General features: G+C 35.9%; 1 protein-coding gene across 10 annotated transcripts in view; it reads left to right on the top strand.

The window, feature by feature from the left end:
• LOC6046331 (tyrosine-protein phosphatase Lar) overlaps window positions 1–19,153 on the top strand; it is a 483,374-nt gene that overhangs the window by 450,662 nt on the left and 13,559 nt on the right. For 6 of the 10 annotated variants that reach the window (XM_038253031.1, XM_038253038.1, XM_038253036.1 and 3 more), the window contains 2 exons: window positions 1,089–1,094; window positions 16,639–16,778. In XM_038253031.1, coding sequence (XP_038108959.1) covers window positions 1,089–1,094; window positions 16,639–16,778 — 146 coding nt within the window. The remainder of the gene's footprint in view (window positions 1–1,088; window positions 1,095–16,638; window positions 16,779–19,153) is intronic. The other 4 variants (XM_038253033.1, XM_038253040.1, XM_038253037.1 and 1 more) reach the window with 1 other exon arrangement.

The raw sequence follows: 19,153 nt of genomic DNA, 5'->3' as shown, positions 1-19,153 counted from the left end.
CCGATTTGGTCGATTGAGTCCATTTACCGCAAACAGTAGATTATAATCTGGAAAACCACATCCACAAAATGCAGGTCCTGCAGCACCAGGTCCTTTTCTATCGCCGTTGACCACAACAAACAACGAAAAAGTGACCTAAATTTGGGCTCTTTTGTCGTGATTTTTTTGGGAAAGGGTCCACGGGGGGGAGGGGGTCAAATTATGTTGTCGAACCAACTGTGTGTGTGTGTGCAGCATTGTTACTTTTAACCGTTTTTGGCCTAGCTTTAGATCTGTGTAGCGAGAGTGCACTCTGTGATTTTGTATTGATTCACATTCACCCACACATATGCACACACGAACATATAAAATGCCATCCTTCAATCACACGCACGCACATGCACTCCCATCCCAGACTCACGCACACAGCTCGTGGGCACAGACACACACACACGTGCGCACAAAAACGTGCAACCTTTTCAGAGCGTGACAGGCCTCAAAGCTAATTTCTATCCTACTGTCATTTCCGGAACCGGCAACGAAAACAACAACAACAATAACAACTGCAACAAAATTGACCTGCCGCCAATCACCAATCGGTTAACCCTCGTCGTCGTCGTCGTTGAACGGAAACGACCGCACTGATGTAATAAATATCCGCCATTTTGTTCACTGCAAAAACCGTCTGGCATGGCCGTCCGCTTCCTCCACCAACACCATCAACCCAATAACATGGCCGTGCACGATTAACCACGCATCGATGAAAATTCCGACGGTTGATGCGAAAATCGCTCCAATTTATTGAACAAAAACCACCCTCATTCACCGGTGTCCACCCCCTCGTGCCCACGTGTCTGTATGGGTGTGTGTGTGTGCACATGTGCGTGCGTGCATGTGCTTTTTTATCTCTGATTTTTTATGCACCACCACCACCACCACCGTCGTGCCGTCGCGCCCCTTGGGACCACAAATTCTGCACCACCACCACACGCGCACGAAACAAACAAAAAAAAATCCGCCAAACCGCTGCCGTAAATTACGAAATCAATTTTTGCCCCGTCGACCGTTACCCATGTGTGCGTGCGTGCGTGTGCGTCTGTCCACTATAGTTAAAAGTGAGTAGCGTGTGACTTTTGGCCCCACCATCGTTTTTCCCTTCAATTTTTCTTGCGCCGCCACCACCACCACTATCGAATTAAAACACTGTGGTCATTTTACCCCGTTTGCGCCTCCGCCAGCCGACCGATCGACCGACCACGACGACGACAAAGTGCTCTCTCGTCCATCAAAGTGTGCGTTTGTGGTTTATGTCAAAAAATCAACTTTCAATACGGTGACGTCACCGTCGTACCTTTATTTCGCAAGACGATTTTAGAAACATTGACACCGATTTTTTTTTTGCACCATAAAGGTCTATTTCGGGAGATTTCTTGAAAGGTCCAATAAAAAAATATTTTGATTTTTGTTGGTTTTTAATAGTCAAAAGTATATGACATTGGACGCTTTGTCAAACCTAACTCAAAATTCAAATTGTTTGTGTACACTTGTGTTTCGACCAAACTGCATAAAATTTTGAGCACAGGTATTTCGGAATGTTTACTTTCAGATGCTAAGTTTTTCAGAATGCATCCGAAAGTAGACATTCCAAAATACTTATGCTGAAAATTTCATGAGATTTGGTCGAGCGAACACTAAAAATTTAAATTTGGAGTTAGGTTTGACAAATCGTTTAATGTCATATTTTTCCCAGTTCTATAACAATCCAAGAGGAACGAGAAAAATATTTTCGATAAAATTATGTAAAAAAAAAGCATAAGTTTCGATCTAATTTTTATCTAAACTCATACATTACAATGCCAAACACCAAAAAACTGCGTGAGACACGAAACCACAACGGCGACGAATGCTGGTACATATTTGGTTTTTATTGTTTTCTGGAAAAAAATAATTACGGAAAGTTAAACGATCGAAAATTCATTCCTGGAATGGTTTATGTGCAGCAAAAGCATATTCTTAATCTGATACAAAGTATTATACTAATAGGCTATCGTTTCAATAAATTACAAATTCAATTCATGAAGAATTCTTTTGATAATTTTGTGGACATTCAGAAAGTGTTAAGGAATCTTCTTGAAAAATCCATTTTTACATAAGGGTTTAATAACAGTTAATGTTATCATAACAGAATTTGTTATTGGTCTGGCATTGGAGGAAAGCCAAAACAACTTTGGAATAACATTTTTTGTTATGGAAGAATACCTCGAACTGTTATTGGAATGATCGGATTAGTTGTTAAAATAACAAAAAATAATAACAATGATTTGTTCAAAGAATAATTTAAAATGTTATTAGTCACAATAACACAATAACGATCCAATAACAAAAAAAAATCATAACGGGGAATAACAAATCATGTTATGACATATTGACCTAGTATTTTCAAAAATCAAAAAATGTTATTCCCAAGTTATTTCCGTCTGCTCGGGTTGACCTTTTCCCATAGCTATAGTAAGTTTTTTGACCGATCCACGTAGCCTAGTGGGCAACGCTTCCGCCTCGTTAGCGGTAGATCGGGGTTCAAATCCCGGCTCGGACCAACACAACTTGTGATCTTTTCCCTACTGGAATCGATTGCTTAGTGAAGGGAAGGTAGGTAGGGAAGGCGACCTATGGAATGTTAACATTGACCTTAAACACGTTAACATTAAGTTGAAAATTAGCCACTGAATCCGCTTTGTAAATGCGGCCCCGATTCTCTTCAAGGGTCATGGGAAAAAATTACTGTTAAAAACCGATATTCTCATTTTTTTAAATATTTCTATAACGAACTAAGGTGTGTTTCGTAGACAAAAACTGAACATCGGCAAGTCTTAAATTTGGCACAATTAGGTTTTACGCCGACTCGATTTGGAGTTTAGAAAGGAGAGCACTGTTTACATGGACTTAGCACAGTTCGAAGCGGTCGTCGATTTTGTTCGGGGAAATTCATCGACAATCGACGAAGACCATGTAAACAGTGCACACTAGCTGTCAAATCACGTCACGGCGTAGAATCTAATTAAGGGCACCCGACATTTTGCGGTGTAGATCGAAATATTTCGTGCTTGCCATTTCATTAGAGCACATAACTTTTTTAACCAAGAGTGTATCCCTTTTACACCTTATGTAAACTGTCATTTGAGTGAAAGGGATACGCTATTGTTTACAAAAGTTATGTGCCCTTTTGAAATGTTAGGCTCTTTTGAAATGTTAGGCTTCGTCAGGGTCTGGAGCTGCCATGCCAGATATACAGATAAATCTGTATTTTACAGATTTTTTGATCCCAATAAATACAAATATCTGTTCAGAGTTTTTAAAACCGATTATACTTAAAAATTACAACAATTTAGTAATTGAATGATGCTTTAATACGATCAAAAGTCCTAAATCAGTCGTTAAAAAAATAAAAATTGTCTTGTATGGCTTCGAATTCAACACAATTCAGATTAAATCAAAATTAAAATCAAATTATTCGCTCTACAGCATTGCCTTGGCGTTCTCGATTGCGAGATTCCTACTCGAAACTAGGTGTTCGAAGGCTTGATTGTTGAGGCAATTGCAAACCTCTTTTTACACCTAAGCTTCCATCCACCCCGGGATTCGAACTGACGACCTTTGGATTGTTAGTCCAACTGCCTACCAGCGACTCCACCGAGGCAGGACCCAGGGAGACGACTCCTACACCTGGACTGAGCTAACGACCTAACCTTTAGGTTAGTCCGGGGCCAACATTTACTTCCCTTCCGACGGAAGACGTGATCAGGCAAATCTCGTCTCGAAAAATGCCACCGGGACCGTCTGGGATCGAACCCAGGCCGACTGGGTGAGAGGCAATCACGCTTACCCCTACACCACGGTCCCGGCTTCAGATTAAATAGAATTTTTTTTTTTAGAAAAATACAGATCTCTCATCAATTAATCTGACATAGTTGGTCTGGAGCATCTTGTATTATAGACTTTTTTATCAATATTATTGGATTTTTCATTAGAACAAAATCGATGGATTCATGTACATATCTATAAAAGAAATCATGCATATTCCTTAATAGAGCTTCTTAAGAGGCAGTATTTGTAATTTCTGTTCGGTTTGTTCAAGAGATGAACTCATGCCAAATATGAGCCCTTTACGACAAAGGGAAGTGGGGTAAAATGGGCTTTGAAGTTTGAGGTCCAAAAAACCTAAAAAATCTTAAAATTGCTCGCATTTCCGTAAAACTTCATCAATTCCAACTCTCGTAGATGCATTTGAAAGGTCTTTTTAAGCACTTAAAAAGGGCTATAGACATCCAAGATCGGTTTGATTTTTTCTCATAGCTTTTGAAAATTACTGTTGAAAATTGATTTACACATTGGTGAAAAACTCGCTCTTAATTACATACTTGTCCAATTTTTGATCTCCAATAAAAAGTTTCCGAAACATGTTTACAAGTTTTCTATCATTCTTTGAAACTACCCCAAAATCAAAGCTGAGAGAACAAAGGCTAACGAATAAAAATCTTTGATAAGGCGTCATCCATAAAGTATGTCACGCTCTAGGGTGAGAGGGGGGGTCTGAGCAAGTGTGACATTGCATGTTATAAATATAGGAAAAGCGTGACAAAGAGGGGAGGGGGGGGGGTAAATTTTGGCCGATTTTAGCGTGACGTACTTTATGGATGAAGCCTAAATTGTTTACAAAGAATAGATGTTTATTCATTCTTCTTGGAACACTCAGCTTTGATTTTGGGGTAATTTCGAAGAAAGCTAGAAAACAATTAAATTTTTTAGGGATCAAAAAATATAATAATATGTAATTTAGATCAGCTCTTCTGACAGCACCATCAGCTTGCTTGGTTGCACGCCAGCCCCAATCTCTTCTGCAGCAGCAGCAAGTGCTGCCAGAAGAGAGTGAAGAAAAAGTAGATGTTTTCAGCGGCGGTGTTATAAATTCTGTAAAATTTTAAATAGTGAACGAATGTGTTCGCACTCTTCGGCAAAGTTGTTCCCTGGAACACGGACAATAAGCTCATGAGGTTTTTGAAAATGCCAAAATCAATAAGGGACTCAAAACTGGCAAAAACCAAAACGCACCGATTTCACGGGTTAAATCGCATTTAAAATTCAAAGTCAAAGCGCCAGGCCCTGTCGCAACCAATTGAGCTCATATTTGGGACTCGGGCTCAGGAGATCATGCCAGGAAATGCCCGCAAAATTGACCCGTTTTGATACATCATAATACTTATATTGGTAATGTAATTTTACAATAGGACGTAACCTTGGGCGTTTTTAAGCAAGTGACGTCCTTTTAAAAAATAATTTGAGAATTTTTCTATTATAACAGTTTTCTACTTTAGTCAACTTTGAGCGTTTTACACACATCTCCAAAAATGTTTGATGATTATTTTGACGAAATTAACTATTTTCACTCACGTTGAACGTGTGACAATGTTTCTATAAGAAAGATTTTGATTCAATATATTTTTGTTGTATAATAGGGATCAACATATGAATTATTGATGAAGTTATTAGTATTTTACTGACAAAAAATAAAAAGCTCAGCATAAAAAATACAATAAAAAAAAATAAAAAAAATCGATTTGCAAATGATTCAAGGGCCAGTTCACATGATCATTTAAATTAGGGCCGCGGTCCACAAAAAATAACGTCGCGGGCCACATTTGGCCTGCGTGCCATACTTTGGTCACCCCAAATATTAATAGAAATTTGATTAGAAAATTTGACTTAAAAAAGACAATGAATTTTTTTTTCAGGATTCGATTAGCCGAATTGCGTTTTTATGACTTCTTATAATAGAGAATAAATATCAAATTCCGGTTTCCGTTTTTGCAAAAGTATGAGGTTTCGAAATAATGTGCTCAAAATGCGTCATTTTTTTTTGTAAATATTTGTGATTTGAAAAATCATATAGTTATAAAGTAATTATAACAATACAAAAGTTTTAAGTACTTAATTAGTGGTATGTTCTTCCTCAAGCTATGCGGGTATGTCCGTTTGTCAAAACCCACACAAATCTGAACTTCAGGGGTCTTCACACCAAGGAGTTGTTGGATGGCCCAATACATCTTAATAAGTTGTCACAACAATGTTCCATACTCAGTTAAGCAGCCTGGATAGGATCCGCTTTCAAAATCATGATGTTTCGAATGGTTTCTATGGTACGCCTCTTGCACAAACTGTTCAGACGGATAGAAACAAGAGAAGTCATGTTTCAATCATGCTGAAACATGTGATAGAAATTCATAATAAAATATTGATTTTATGAGTGATCTTAGAAAATGCACAAATACGATTTTACATTTTGTGTGTGTGTGTGTGTGTAGTCCAATCCAATACCCGCTAACCGGTAGCGAAATTATGGGAAAGTATAGTTTGTATCAGACTTTGTATATGCCGAATGCTGATACAACTTATCTCAGTCCCGGGTATTAGGTGGTGATAGCCCTCGCGCTGCTTCCAACGACCCGTTTCAGAATGACAGAGCTCCTTGCGGTCCAATTCCGAGGTCGCTGGGCATTGTTCGGCCCCGCCTAAACATAGAAGCAAGCATCTGAAGGAAACTCGATCTATATTTAGACTTCCAATCCCGTCAGGCAAATCAGGGATCAGCGAGTATTTAATATGAGAAGATAACATGTTTCAACACTACGGATCAATTCACTGCTAGAGTGTAAACTCTTCTGATGGCCGACTGCTTAGCGTCCCAGACCACCAATTCAGAGGTGTGAGTTCGAATCCCACCTGATTCAATTTCGTTTTTTGTTCATATTCAAAGTTCAAATTCCTGATTCCAAATTTCAAAGGTACCGGCCGGAATTTGATCCCTGAACCTTCTGCTTGTGAGGCAGAAGCCGTAACCATTAAGCCACGGAACCGGTTTGCACAAATACGATTTTACATTTTCACCCAAAATGCTCAAATTTCAACAGTTGTTATGTTATGATCCCCGAGCGCAATTTTTTCTAGACCGAACTATTTTTCTAACAGAGAATAGTTTGGCCAAACGTATGAAAGATGTATGTATGTATGTATGTATGTATGATCCCCATACCCGCAGGCAACTTGGTCCTGGAACACATGTGAGCGCTAGGTGAACAATTCGATCATCTTTTACTCCGTAATCTGTACACCCACGTGCATAAGTTTTTTTGCACGAATTTTAGTGCTACAAATACCGGCGCATAGAACAAAATGGTTTCCCTCTTCCCTCCCCAAGCGCCGGAAATCTGTAGCGGGTGTAGGGACACTTCGCATAGACGCCCTTGCTCCCATCACGTCACTGAGGGTATGGAGCGACGAGAAATTAATAAGCATGCCCCCTTAGTCGAACCTTCATTAGAGAAGCAGGCAATCCACAACTCACAGCGAACGACCAAGGGAACACCCTACCGCGTATATAGTAAATTGGCGTGGTTAGTCTTAAATGGAATGTATGAATTTTAGAATGAGTGACAGTATATTTTGATATAAGAAAAGGAGCGATCTCACCAAATCCGGAATCTTCAGAATGTCTTGAAATGTCACTTGAATCTTCTTGGAATTCTGTCCTCTATTTGCTGAACTACCGGCAACCAAATGGGTACGGAACCAAAACAGCAAACAACTTCCTGGATTCCGGTAAAATCTTGAGGGACAAGTAAGATGTTGGTGAAAGCTACCCATCCTGGCCTGGCTGATAATCTTGAACATCAGGACTGGAACCACACGACGTTTAAACCGATGGTAACTTGGTGGTGTGCACCAGCTGCTGCTTATCCGCCGATATTGTCCGCAATCGCCATCTCCTGGACGTCACGAGGATCTTCCACTGCTATCGCTATCACTGGCCACCAACAGATTCACCGGCATAATATCCTTATTTTCTCTAACTTTGTATTTTTTAATCAAATATTTTAGGATTAAAAATGACACCTTGAAAAAATTACGTCCAGTCTCGCGCACGGGTTGCTTCGATCTCCCAAATTGAAAATCGTTTGGCCAAACGTATGAAAGATGAGGATAAAATGTTTCGAAACTATTGCAATCGATCTATGACATAATTCTCTTCCGGTAGCCAATGCGTCTTCAAAAGACCTACCAAGTTCCATCCAAGTCAGCCGTTCCGGCATATAAAATGAAAATCGGATTAGTGCCTGATGTGGGAGGGAAAAAGGAGGGGGGAAGGGCAACTCGTGTTGGCGAAATTCCACCGTCAACATTTGCATTTCGGTTTAAGGGTACGCACGCATTTTCAGTTTCGGTTTCCGCGCATCAGAGACCGGTCGCAATATGCCAAAACCCAATTAAACCTGGAAGCCGGGAAAACAGCATTTCCGGCGCCGGCACCATCTCCACAACCACACACACACAGGTAGGGAGTAGTACTCTGATGCTGAATCAACTCTCTGACTCTAGTTTGGTTTTGTTTGTGTGTCGGTGTGTGATTTCTGGAGCTAATTTCCTCGATTGACGCATCCGCGTACGTGACGATGATTAGTTCTGGGAAATGCGATTATATTGGGGGGGGGGATCGGCGACCGCGGTGGAAAATGAGTGAGCGCGACAGTTTATAATTGGATCGCCTTTCTAATGCTAGGGGAAATGAGTGAGTGCACTCGGAGATTCCGAAATAATTATCCGGAAATGGTTGCCGGAATGCGAGTCAGTTCAAACTTCATTTGGTTTTTTTTTGCGTTGAGAGGATTTATTGTCTGAAGAAAAATGCAATTTGTTTCATAAAAGTAAGAGTAATCAAGCAGCACAGAATGATTTAAATTACGGTGGATGTTCTTGACATCATCTTTATTGTATTGATTTGAAAATTTGCTTGAAAAATTCAAATTTCTGAACCGTTTACAAAAAAAAAAAGTAATTTGAATTGACTCAAAATAAAAATGTTCAGGTTTTGGAATGTTGACATATCCAAAAAGTATTTGAACAGGCAAAACCTACCAACATTTCTCAAGTTATTAACATTTATCCTGTAGGACGGTGAAAATTCAACAATTTTCAGGTGTTAATTTTCTTTTTTTATGTGCTTTTATCACATTTTTGGTGAAAAAAGTGAAAAAACCTACTAAAATTTTAAAATTTACAAAATTTTGATAAGTAAAGTTACTTGTTCTTTCTAACAAAAAAAAAATAGACATTATCAAATGAGCTTTTCTTACCAAAAAGTACAAATCTGCTGTATTTTTTGTTATTTTAAACCGAAAATAAGTCAAATTTCAAAAACATACCTGCAAAGCAAAACATTTTCCCAAAGTCACACAATGAAACAGTTTCTAACCGCCAGAATTAATTTCATCAATTCCCACGAATTAATTGTTTGGCTCGAACATCACGAACCACTTTCAGTAGAAGCCTATCAATTTGAATTCTACCGTGAAAAGTGGCCCCTTCCTCTCCAGAAAAACCAAAGTGACAGCTGAAGTTGGTCACACTCAATTAGGGAGAAGCTACTAAATTGGCCATAATTAGTTCGCCAGGACCAGTTGAACAAAGTTTGATGGACCACCTGTTCAAATAAAATGGTGCATTTGCGAACTACGAAACAGTTAATTTCAAATCGTTCAAAAATAATTTTGTGACGTAATTCCCGCATGACCCCAACCGAGAAATATGTACAGGTGCGAGGGTGCATCCAACCATATATCCACACTGAGTGGGTTTTCGATCGTTTCAGCTTGATTTCCGTTTGAGAGCATTTTCGTCGTCGTCGTCGTCGTCGTGTTGCACACTGGACTGAACACAGGAAAAGATTAATTTAATAGAGTACTAATTGAGTTACTGGGTCCATTCAGGGGCGCTCCAATGACAGACTTCGGAGTCGAGGTGGTTCGTTCGGGCGGAAAAAGGGGCAAATTAATTTACGAGCGTTTTCAATTAGTGTTTTTTTTTTTTCTCCCATCGCGTCAGAGGAAGAAGCTTGCTGCTCTGTAGTTTTAAAACAAAAACTCACCATTTTATTGCAGCTTTTTCAGGTTTTATGATTTTCTAATGAAAAAAACAGCAATCTTGTCCGCAAAATTTAGTCAACTTTCGTTTTTGTTTCTCTCTTTCTTAAAAAGCGAGCGCACACAGGATTTTCTCAAATTATTTATTTTCTGAATCTCCATGCAGCAAAAATTTACATTTTTGGAACATTTTCTTTTTCTCAATATAAAAACAAAACCCAATTAATTATAATCTACTTTGAAAATTTGAAGCTAGGATGATGCAGTTCTGAAGAAACCAAATTTTAAATACGTTACTGAAATATTCTCTTGTTAAATTTACAATCGTTTAAAGTAGACAATTGTGTTGAACAAAGATTTCGAATGATCTTGACACACTTTGATGCTTGTTGGCTAATTTCACTTGCAATAGTATTTTTAAGATCGAGTTTTTTGATAATCAATTTCGATCCGTCTTGTAATATACCAAACAGTTAAAGGAGAGTGGGAAAATGATCCCTAGCCAAGGGTACTTATTTTCAGTCCAAAAATCAAAAATTACTCACTCATCGCAGAGCGAATCTTTTCCTACTGGAGCGCGCAACCAATTGCGAGCGAGCAAGACTCGCTAGTTGCCAGCATATTGGTCAATCGCTTCACCCAACGATACAAATACTTAGTAAATTTCTTTGCCTGCTCCATCCGTCGACCCGAGTCACACACGAATACGTTTAGAGCGGAGAGAATCTAGCAAAATACCAGCTCGGCGTTCTTTTGGCCTACCCGAGCAGACGGAAATAACTTGGGAAGGTCAGTTTTTTATATTGTGAGAAGATCGAAATATGTTATTTGGATGATCGGTAGGCTTAGTGATTTTTCACGCTCAAAAATTGCTAATTTCACGGGGACCTTAATTTCAAAACACCAAATTTCACGGAAATTTCGCGGATCGTGAAAAATATTAAAATAACAATGTAAATTTTAAGAAAAAATTACAGAAACTACTTTTTATGCTTTGTTAGATATTATTTTTCATTAAAACAATCTTAACTTAATTTGAACGTGTCACAAAACATTTTTAAGGATGGGCTCACATATATATTATGAAACCAACATGGAGGGCATGCTTATGATCATTCATTGAGCTGTTTTTTTTTAATTTGCTAATATTTTATTTTTCTACAATTTATTGAATATCATATCAAAGCCAAATTTAACAAAACAATCTAACAATTAAAATAGCTTTTTGAGACATTTTGCCCAGCAATAAAAGTTTTGAGGTTTTCATCTCATTTTCAAATACTAAATTAAAAATTAATAGATTTTTGGTTTTTAATCTGAAACGAATTTTTCAACATTTTAAAAGATAAAAAGCTATTTATTTAATCTTGAATAAACCAAGCTTGAATCATTCAATTTGTTTTTAAATTATATTTTTCCAATTTCCTGTTAAATAATAGTTAAGTTGTTATTAGTCCGAATGAAAATATTGCTAAATTCAGTAAGTTTACTTAGAAAAATGGATAAACTGTTATTTAGAGTATCAAGATAATAGAAATCTGTTTTGTAATTATTTTTTTTAATTTTTGCTCCTCCGGTTATATCATTGACCGGCGGAAAAAGGAAAGACTAATATTTTCACTGAATGTTACTTTTGCATGAATGTTTGCTTTTAATTTATTTTTAAAAATAAATCAATACAATTTAAAAACATATTACAATATACTTGTTCAGTCAGTTTTAACACGTTTTGGATAAAAAGACAAAATTAAAAAAAAAACCCCGAGGATATTTTTTTCTTTGATTGATTTTAGTTAAAAATCATTTAAGTATTTGGAGCACTCACTTCTCAGTAAATGTTGTATAAATTTCATGTTAATGTTTATTTTGCTATTAATTCTTTAAATGATTCATATAACCGTTTTCAAATCAAAACTCATAAAATTTACATTAAAAGTCATTATGAATAAAATATTTATTATGTTGTTATTTTAAGGAATCGATTTGAAAAAAATAAATTTTCACGGGATTTCACGGAAATCTTCAAATTTCACGAATTTCACGCTGTCCGCGAAATCGTGAAAATTCACTAACCCTAATGATCGGATTAGTTGTTAAAATAACAAAAATCAATAACAAAGATCTGTTCGAAGAATAACTTAAACTGTTATTATGTTGTTATTGCAATAACAAACCAATAATACAGAAGGAATAATAACAAAAATTGTTATTGAACTTGTATGTCTCCATAACAAAAAGAAGTTATTGTGTTGGTTTATTTGCCATTTGCAAATAAACCTGCAGTTGCCATAACTCTTCTGTACTAGTCAGGGCTGCAGAGTCGGGTTCCTTCAAGCGACATTGAATCCATACTTTGAAGACAACTCCGACTCTGGATGCAGGATATGACGTCAACGCCGACTTCAGCTCTCCAAAAATACCCGACTTCACAGATTCCGACTCCAAGTGAAAGTTGCTGAAAGTTAGCTGAATTCGATACCGTCTCCGAGGTCTCACTCCAGCTCGAACTTCACCGTCAACTCCGACTTCCTCGCTCTGTGAAAATAATAACAGTTTTTGTTATTCACATTTCAAAAAACCTCAATAAATAAATCAATTCCCTTAGAGAATATAACAAACTTTAAAAAACAACTTTCAAAAGTTAATTTTATCAGATTAATTTAAGCTTAAGGACCCCATTTCATGGTCAAATAAATGACCACGATTAAATTGGTCAAAATTATTCCATAGTTCTAGCCAATTTTAGTAAAGTCCTTAGGGGGTTATCAAATAATTAAAAAAAATCAGCTTTCAAAATTTCAATTTTTAAAATAATTTTAGCTTAAGGACCCCATTTCAAGGCCAAAATAATGACCACGATTAAATTGGTCAAAATTATTCCATAGTTCTAGCCAATTTTAGTAAAGTCCCTTAGGGGGTTATCAGATACCTAATTAAAAAAAATCAGCTTTCAAAATTTCAATTTTAGCTTAAGGACATTTCATGGCCAAAATAATGACCCCGACGAAATTGGACAAAATTATACCAAAGATCTAAACATATTTAACAAAAGAAAAAATAATAACAGATTGTGTTATGGATACTTAAAAGCGTTTCCATTTATACGATTTATGGTAATTTTATTGCTAAGTCAGAATACAAAACGAATAACAAATCTTGTTATTAGGAGAGTTTTTGAAATGTATAACATTTCCTCTTATTAGCGTGTTATTGAACATTTTCAGTAATATCACTTCAATACCAAATCTTGGTATTTTATCAGAAACTGTTATTATTTTTTCTTCTTGAAGTTGAAGTTCAGGATAAAATAATAACACTTTCTGTTATATTAACAGGATTTGTTATTGGAATATTATTAATTTTGTTTGCCGTAAATTTGTATTCGGAAACTTCGAAATTGCTGTTTTTGACAAGGTTTTTGATGGTGTGTTATCAACAAAATTGATCAAAACAAAGCCGATTATTTGTAGACAGCTTTAAGCGATAAAACGCAATCATCCTCTCTGAGTGAGAGAGGAGAGCAAAGAGAGAGTATTCAGTAGCGATTGGTGTGGAAGTGACAAAGTGGCCAGAGTTACGACAGGTAGGAAACGGTCAGAGCAGTTTTTCGTCACGTTCGATTTGTGATCGCGAGTGAATGAGTCTTTATAAAGCAATCAGGATCCTTTTATGGACTTTTTTGAAAATTGAATTGAGTGACACATACTTTTGAGGAAATCATCGTAAAGCCTCCCAAAAAAGTTTTTTGTTAGTTAAAAAAAACAATGTGGATTTGATCAAAATATGTCATTTTTCTTACTTATATTTTTTAAAATTGACAGTCACTGAAACCGCTCTTAACATTTATTGGCACGTTTAGTTTTTTGTTTTCCGTAATGTTAATCAGCTTATTTTAAATTACGGGAATTTGCACTAAAATTCAAACAAAAAATCATCGTATTTTGTGGTGTTAAAAATCGATAAGAAAGCTCCAGTCCCTGATTTAAATGCCAAGAATTTCCGTGAACACAATATTCCCGGGATTCAGAACTTCTATAAATTTTCTGAGAGTTTCCAAAATTAAAGACAATTTGTTCTCTTCTTGTTTAAGCTTTTAGCATTACAGCAATACAAAAAAAGCTGTAGTTTAGCTTTTTAACACAGTTGCTTACACAAAAAAGATGAAAGTTTAAAATGCGGAAACAATCAAGAAAAAGTTTAGCCTTAAAACATAGAATGACATTTTTATTGTGCTTTCTTTAAAGCTGTCAAATTAGCAATTATTTTTAAATTTACAGTCAACTTTTACTCTAACTCTTCTTGCTGATTTTTGAATGGAAGTCATAACAATATTAAAAATTTATTTAAAAAAAACTTAATTGAAATCAGTGTTAAAATAACAATGATGCAACAAATTTTAAAACAAACCCAAACACTTCTTATGTATTCATTTTGGTTGGCCAGTGTATAAAAAGAGCTCGGGTTAAATCGAACGAATCGAAAATGCTTAAATGCTCCCACAAAAACTTAAAAAAGATGATAGTATGTTTTTTTCTACACCCACAGTGGAAAGCCGAGAGAATAACTCTACCAAAATTAAAAGGAAAAATAATCCTCTTGCGTGTGAACCACCACGAAATTGTGTTCATTTGTTCATTGAAACAGTTCATCCCATTGAGTGGCTTATATTGCCAAATAACCATCTCTTAGTCATCGAGCTTTGGTGGCCGATACGACAAAGGCGCGGTACGATATGTCAATGATCTTGGGTCCGAGTCTCCATAATTCCGCCCCTTTTTTTGGTTGATGAACTGTTTTGAAAATGAACCCATGAGAATAACGCTCTCGTCAATCTCGGGATTTATCCTCTGTGTCCGTTCACAGTACCTATATACTACCAGAAAGTATTCTCTCGGATGGCGCTGCCCAACTATGGGTGTACTAAAATACCAAAATACCAAACTAAATTTCCGATAGATTAAGTACTCTTATTTTACCAGAGTTGAAGATACTTTATTTTTGAAAAATTATTTTTTACATTCAAATAAATTTCAACAACACGTGAAATGGAGTATCATATTTATATGATTGAGAAATAAATAGATATGTATAAAGCATTAAAGGTCAAGTCCAAGAAGTTGGAATACATGCTCGAGTTACAACATTGTTTTAAAATTTACGCTGGTAGTTTGAAAGAGATTAGTAACCTTTATTGTTTCTTCTGGTTTTGGACTGTTTCTAAAAAAATACAATGTAAACAGTTTAGTTTTGTAACGAACTTGAATCATCCAAGTTGAATAAATATTAAGGGGTCAGATAGATGTCATTTTAATGCAAAAATAGTCAAAAAATTTCGTGGTTTCAGAGGATTTTGGTTAAAATAAAACAAAGAATATCAAAAAATTTCAGTATAGAACAACACCAAAAAAATTTATGATACCAAATATTGGTCTTGAATAATCCTTGAAACTATTTTCAAGTGTTCACGAAAACCAAAACTCGAGAAAAACTTAAATTCTCAAATTTTTTGATGAAAAACCCTTGTTGCTGAATGTGTCCTACTTCGGGAAATGTTGCTAAACGTAATAATGATTAATTATGTTGATATCGCGTATAAGTTATTTAAGATCAAATGGAAAAAAAGGTCTCACTCAATGTCTAGAATAATGCTTTTCAAACAAAATTTCTACCCAATTAGTCTACGTTGCAGCTATCAATTTCCAATCGAAGCACAATCACCAAAGCAAAACTGCGAACAAGCCAAACACGATTATTGGCCGGTGCTTATCCTTGCACACCTCCCCACACACACACACATTCACACAGCTTAATCCTGGGTGTGCTATATGGCATTATTAGTCCCCTTTGCCGTGCGCGTTAAGTGAAATGGCGCATCGTTCCGTGGAATTACCCATGAAAAGCGATTCTTTTTTTTTGCGATCACACCGTCACGAGCTTAACGGCATTATAAACACGTTCGAGAAAAGGTGAAAATGCGGGAAAATTGTTCTTTTTTAACACCAGTAAAAGGTTAATACAAATAATTATGTTTGAAATTGCTGGAAAAAAATGATTGTTAAATTTAAAATAATATTTCATTTTTAAATCATCAAATCCAAACTCAAAACAGCTAACGTAAGCATTTCATGGTGGCAATTTGGAAAAGTGCTGTTCAATTGCATCACTACATTGAGCTCAGCCCAGATGCAACTACAATTGCGGCAATAACAGTTTGGCTTTTCTCCTCCCAGGGGAAAAACATTTTCTTGCACTTTCTATTGTGCCAATTTGCTGAATGACGTCGTCGCCGAAATAAAAGTCCACACAACGATAGCGGACAAATTATTAGAATAGCACTTTGGAAAGAAAGAAAGAACAAGTGGTGAAGTCAAAAATGAAAATTTAAAAAGCAAAGCATTATTGTAAAACTGAAAAGTTAACCCAATCTGAATGTTAGAAATCGAGCGATAATTAGGTTAAGTTCAAAGAAGAAACATTAACAGTGTACTAACAAGCTTAACCCAAAACCAATGTAGTAGGATAGGGCTTAAAGTTTTTAATTTTTATTTATCGTAGTTGTTTGATATTCAACCGTGCCAATTTCCAGCCGATTCTAATTCAAACTTTTCTCTTTTCCCAACTCCTTTACCCTTGAAATCCTTCCCTTTTACACAAAAAAAAACACTTTGAATCCAACACACACAAACAGTGCCCGGAGATCCGCAGGACGTCAAAGCGGCCCCCGTTAACTCAACCACGATTCACGTGTCCTGGAAGCCACCGAAGGAGAAGAATCGCAATGGAATCATCCGTGGCTATCACATCCACGTGCAGGAAATGCGTGATGAGGTAAGACTTTTGGAGCGATTGTTTCTGGAAATACTTTTTGCGAAAATGATTTGTTTATGGACGTAGCTCTTAATATGTTTAAAAATAACTCGACATCTGAGGATTTTTTTTTTTTGTAGTGCTTTATTGATTGTTCACTATTTATTTTTAGGAAAATCACCAAAACTATTAAACAAAAGACAGAATCGTAATTTATAAAATAATTGGAAATTAAAATCGCGAGTACAACATAAATTTGAAAAAATCCACAAATGTTGTTTGCTGTGTTGCTAGTTTGACATATTTTTAATCTTTGGTTGATTTTTTACAAAAAATACAAGAAATATTAAATTATTTGTGGTTCCTAAAAAAATGTAAAATTACCCTAAACGCAAAAAAAAAATCAAGTTGAAAATTTTTTGCAGCATTGCCAAATAGATTGATTATTGCCTTTTGAAAAAATCTAAGATTTGGATCCATTTTTATGACAATTTAAAGATCAAGAATTTTCTGGTTAGTGTGATTCAAACGTTTGAAGATATGACAAAAACATGTCGAGAAACATCATTTAATTAAAAATAAAACAAGAAAAATATGTGTCCAAGAATTCCAATATTTTGAACAAATTTTAAACCTGTTTAAATAATGTATTAATTCCAAAAAATAAATAAACAATGCCAAAAAATTAGAAATAAATGAAAATAATTATTTTAATATTTAAAAAGCCCCATTTCATTAAACAAAGGCAAAATAAACTATTTAAAATGTGTTCAAAATTGTTTTCAAATGATTTGATTTTTAGCAAACATATTTTTTACTTCTATGCAGGGCTTCCAGGTCTGAATTGAAAAAAAATGCTAAGGACGGATAAGAAATCTGTTAAAATCTGGCTGAAAAAATTCCAGCAATAATAGATGGGGAAGGGAGGGATGTTACGAATTATTAAAAAAATTAAAAGTTCTTCTTCACTTACTGTTTTAAAATGTCCTATGTAAATAGGAAACCCATGGCACATTGGTTGTTTTGAAAAAGTAATCTAGATTTATAATAAATCAAAAATTTACTTAATTTTGCGACTTTCCTGTTAACCATTTATTTTAATCAAAATGTTTATCAAAATAAGCAGAAAATAAAAAATCTGAAAAATCAGATGCATTCTGGAACAGAGTATGGTAGATTCCCAGATTTTTTTTGTCCCGCCCGTCTGGATCAATCGGACCGCGCACTGGACCTACCATCCAGAGGTTGCTGGTTCGAATCCCGCGGCGGGCGCTCTAAAATTCTTTGTGTTAATATGCGTATCCATACTTTCATACACTTAGGAGCCCAGGGCGATGAAGTCCTTGTAGATAAAAAGGAAGACACTAGTAGTTGGTACTAGCAATGGTGGCCAACAGCTATAAAGTCAACTTCGTTTTTTCATTCCCAGATTTATCTGGCAACCTGGCAACTGCGTATCCATACTTTCATACACTTAGGAGCCCAGGGCGATGAAGTCCTTGTAGATAAAAAGGAAGACACTAGTAGTTGGTACTAGCAATGGTGGCCAACAGCTATAAAGTCAACTTCGTTTTTTCATTCCCAGATTTATCTGGCAACCTGGCAACCCTGCTCCGACGTTTCAGGAAAATTTTGAAGAGTGAAGACAAAAACTTGAAATGGAATGAGAATTGACCACTAGCGTGCCCACTCTTTGAGGAAGGAGAGGCATAACATTAAAGTTTTGAAAATTACGTCATTTATGGATACCCCCTGACAAAATTCAGAACAAATTTCTGAAGACGGTGGGGCAGTGCCCCCATGTTGCCCCACCCTGTGCACGCTAGTGAAGTTGACCTTACTTTATACAAAAAAAGCAACTCTGCGTTTGATAAAACAAAACAATAATCTGAACTATTTTTGAAACATTAGATTCTCAATTTTCAGATAAGTTTCATGATCGCAACAAAGTCCAGGCTTGATTATCCGAAGTCCTCGGAAAAAATCATTCCGGTTTAACGAATCTTATTTATTGGTCTCAAAATGACCCCAAAAATGCTCTAAAATAATTTAGGAATGTTAAATCCAAGATGTCTGCCAAAATGGCTATGATGAAATATTGAGAAAATGCATTTGAAATCGAATTTGATGTTAAAAGTAAGAAAATCTGAAATATGAAAATTCATTAAAGTTCATAATTCGATTATTCCAAGTTTCTATGAAACCTTCGGATAATCGATCTCTAGATAATTGAAACATTTGATAACCGAGGCCTCATATAATCGAATCTGAACTGTACTAGGTTATAAGTTAATCTTTAAAAAATAATTTCAGTATCTTTGAAGACACAACTTTCTGTGCAGACAAAATCTCAAGGTCAATAATAATAACCTTCCATTATTTCGCCAACCCCACCG

This window comes from Culex quinquefasciatus, chromosome 2 (genome assembly GCF_015732765.1).
Source record: "Culex quinquefasciatus strain JHB chromosome 2, VPISU_Cqui_1.0_pri_paternal, whole genome shotgun sequence".
Taxonomy (NCBI): Eukaryota; Metazoa; Arthropoda; class Insecta; order Diptera; family Culicidae; genus Culex; species Culex quinquefasciatus.
The sequence above is the reverse complement of the archived record's forward strand: the minus strand, read 5'-3'. Positions and strand labels throughout refer to the sequence as shown.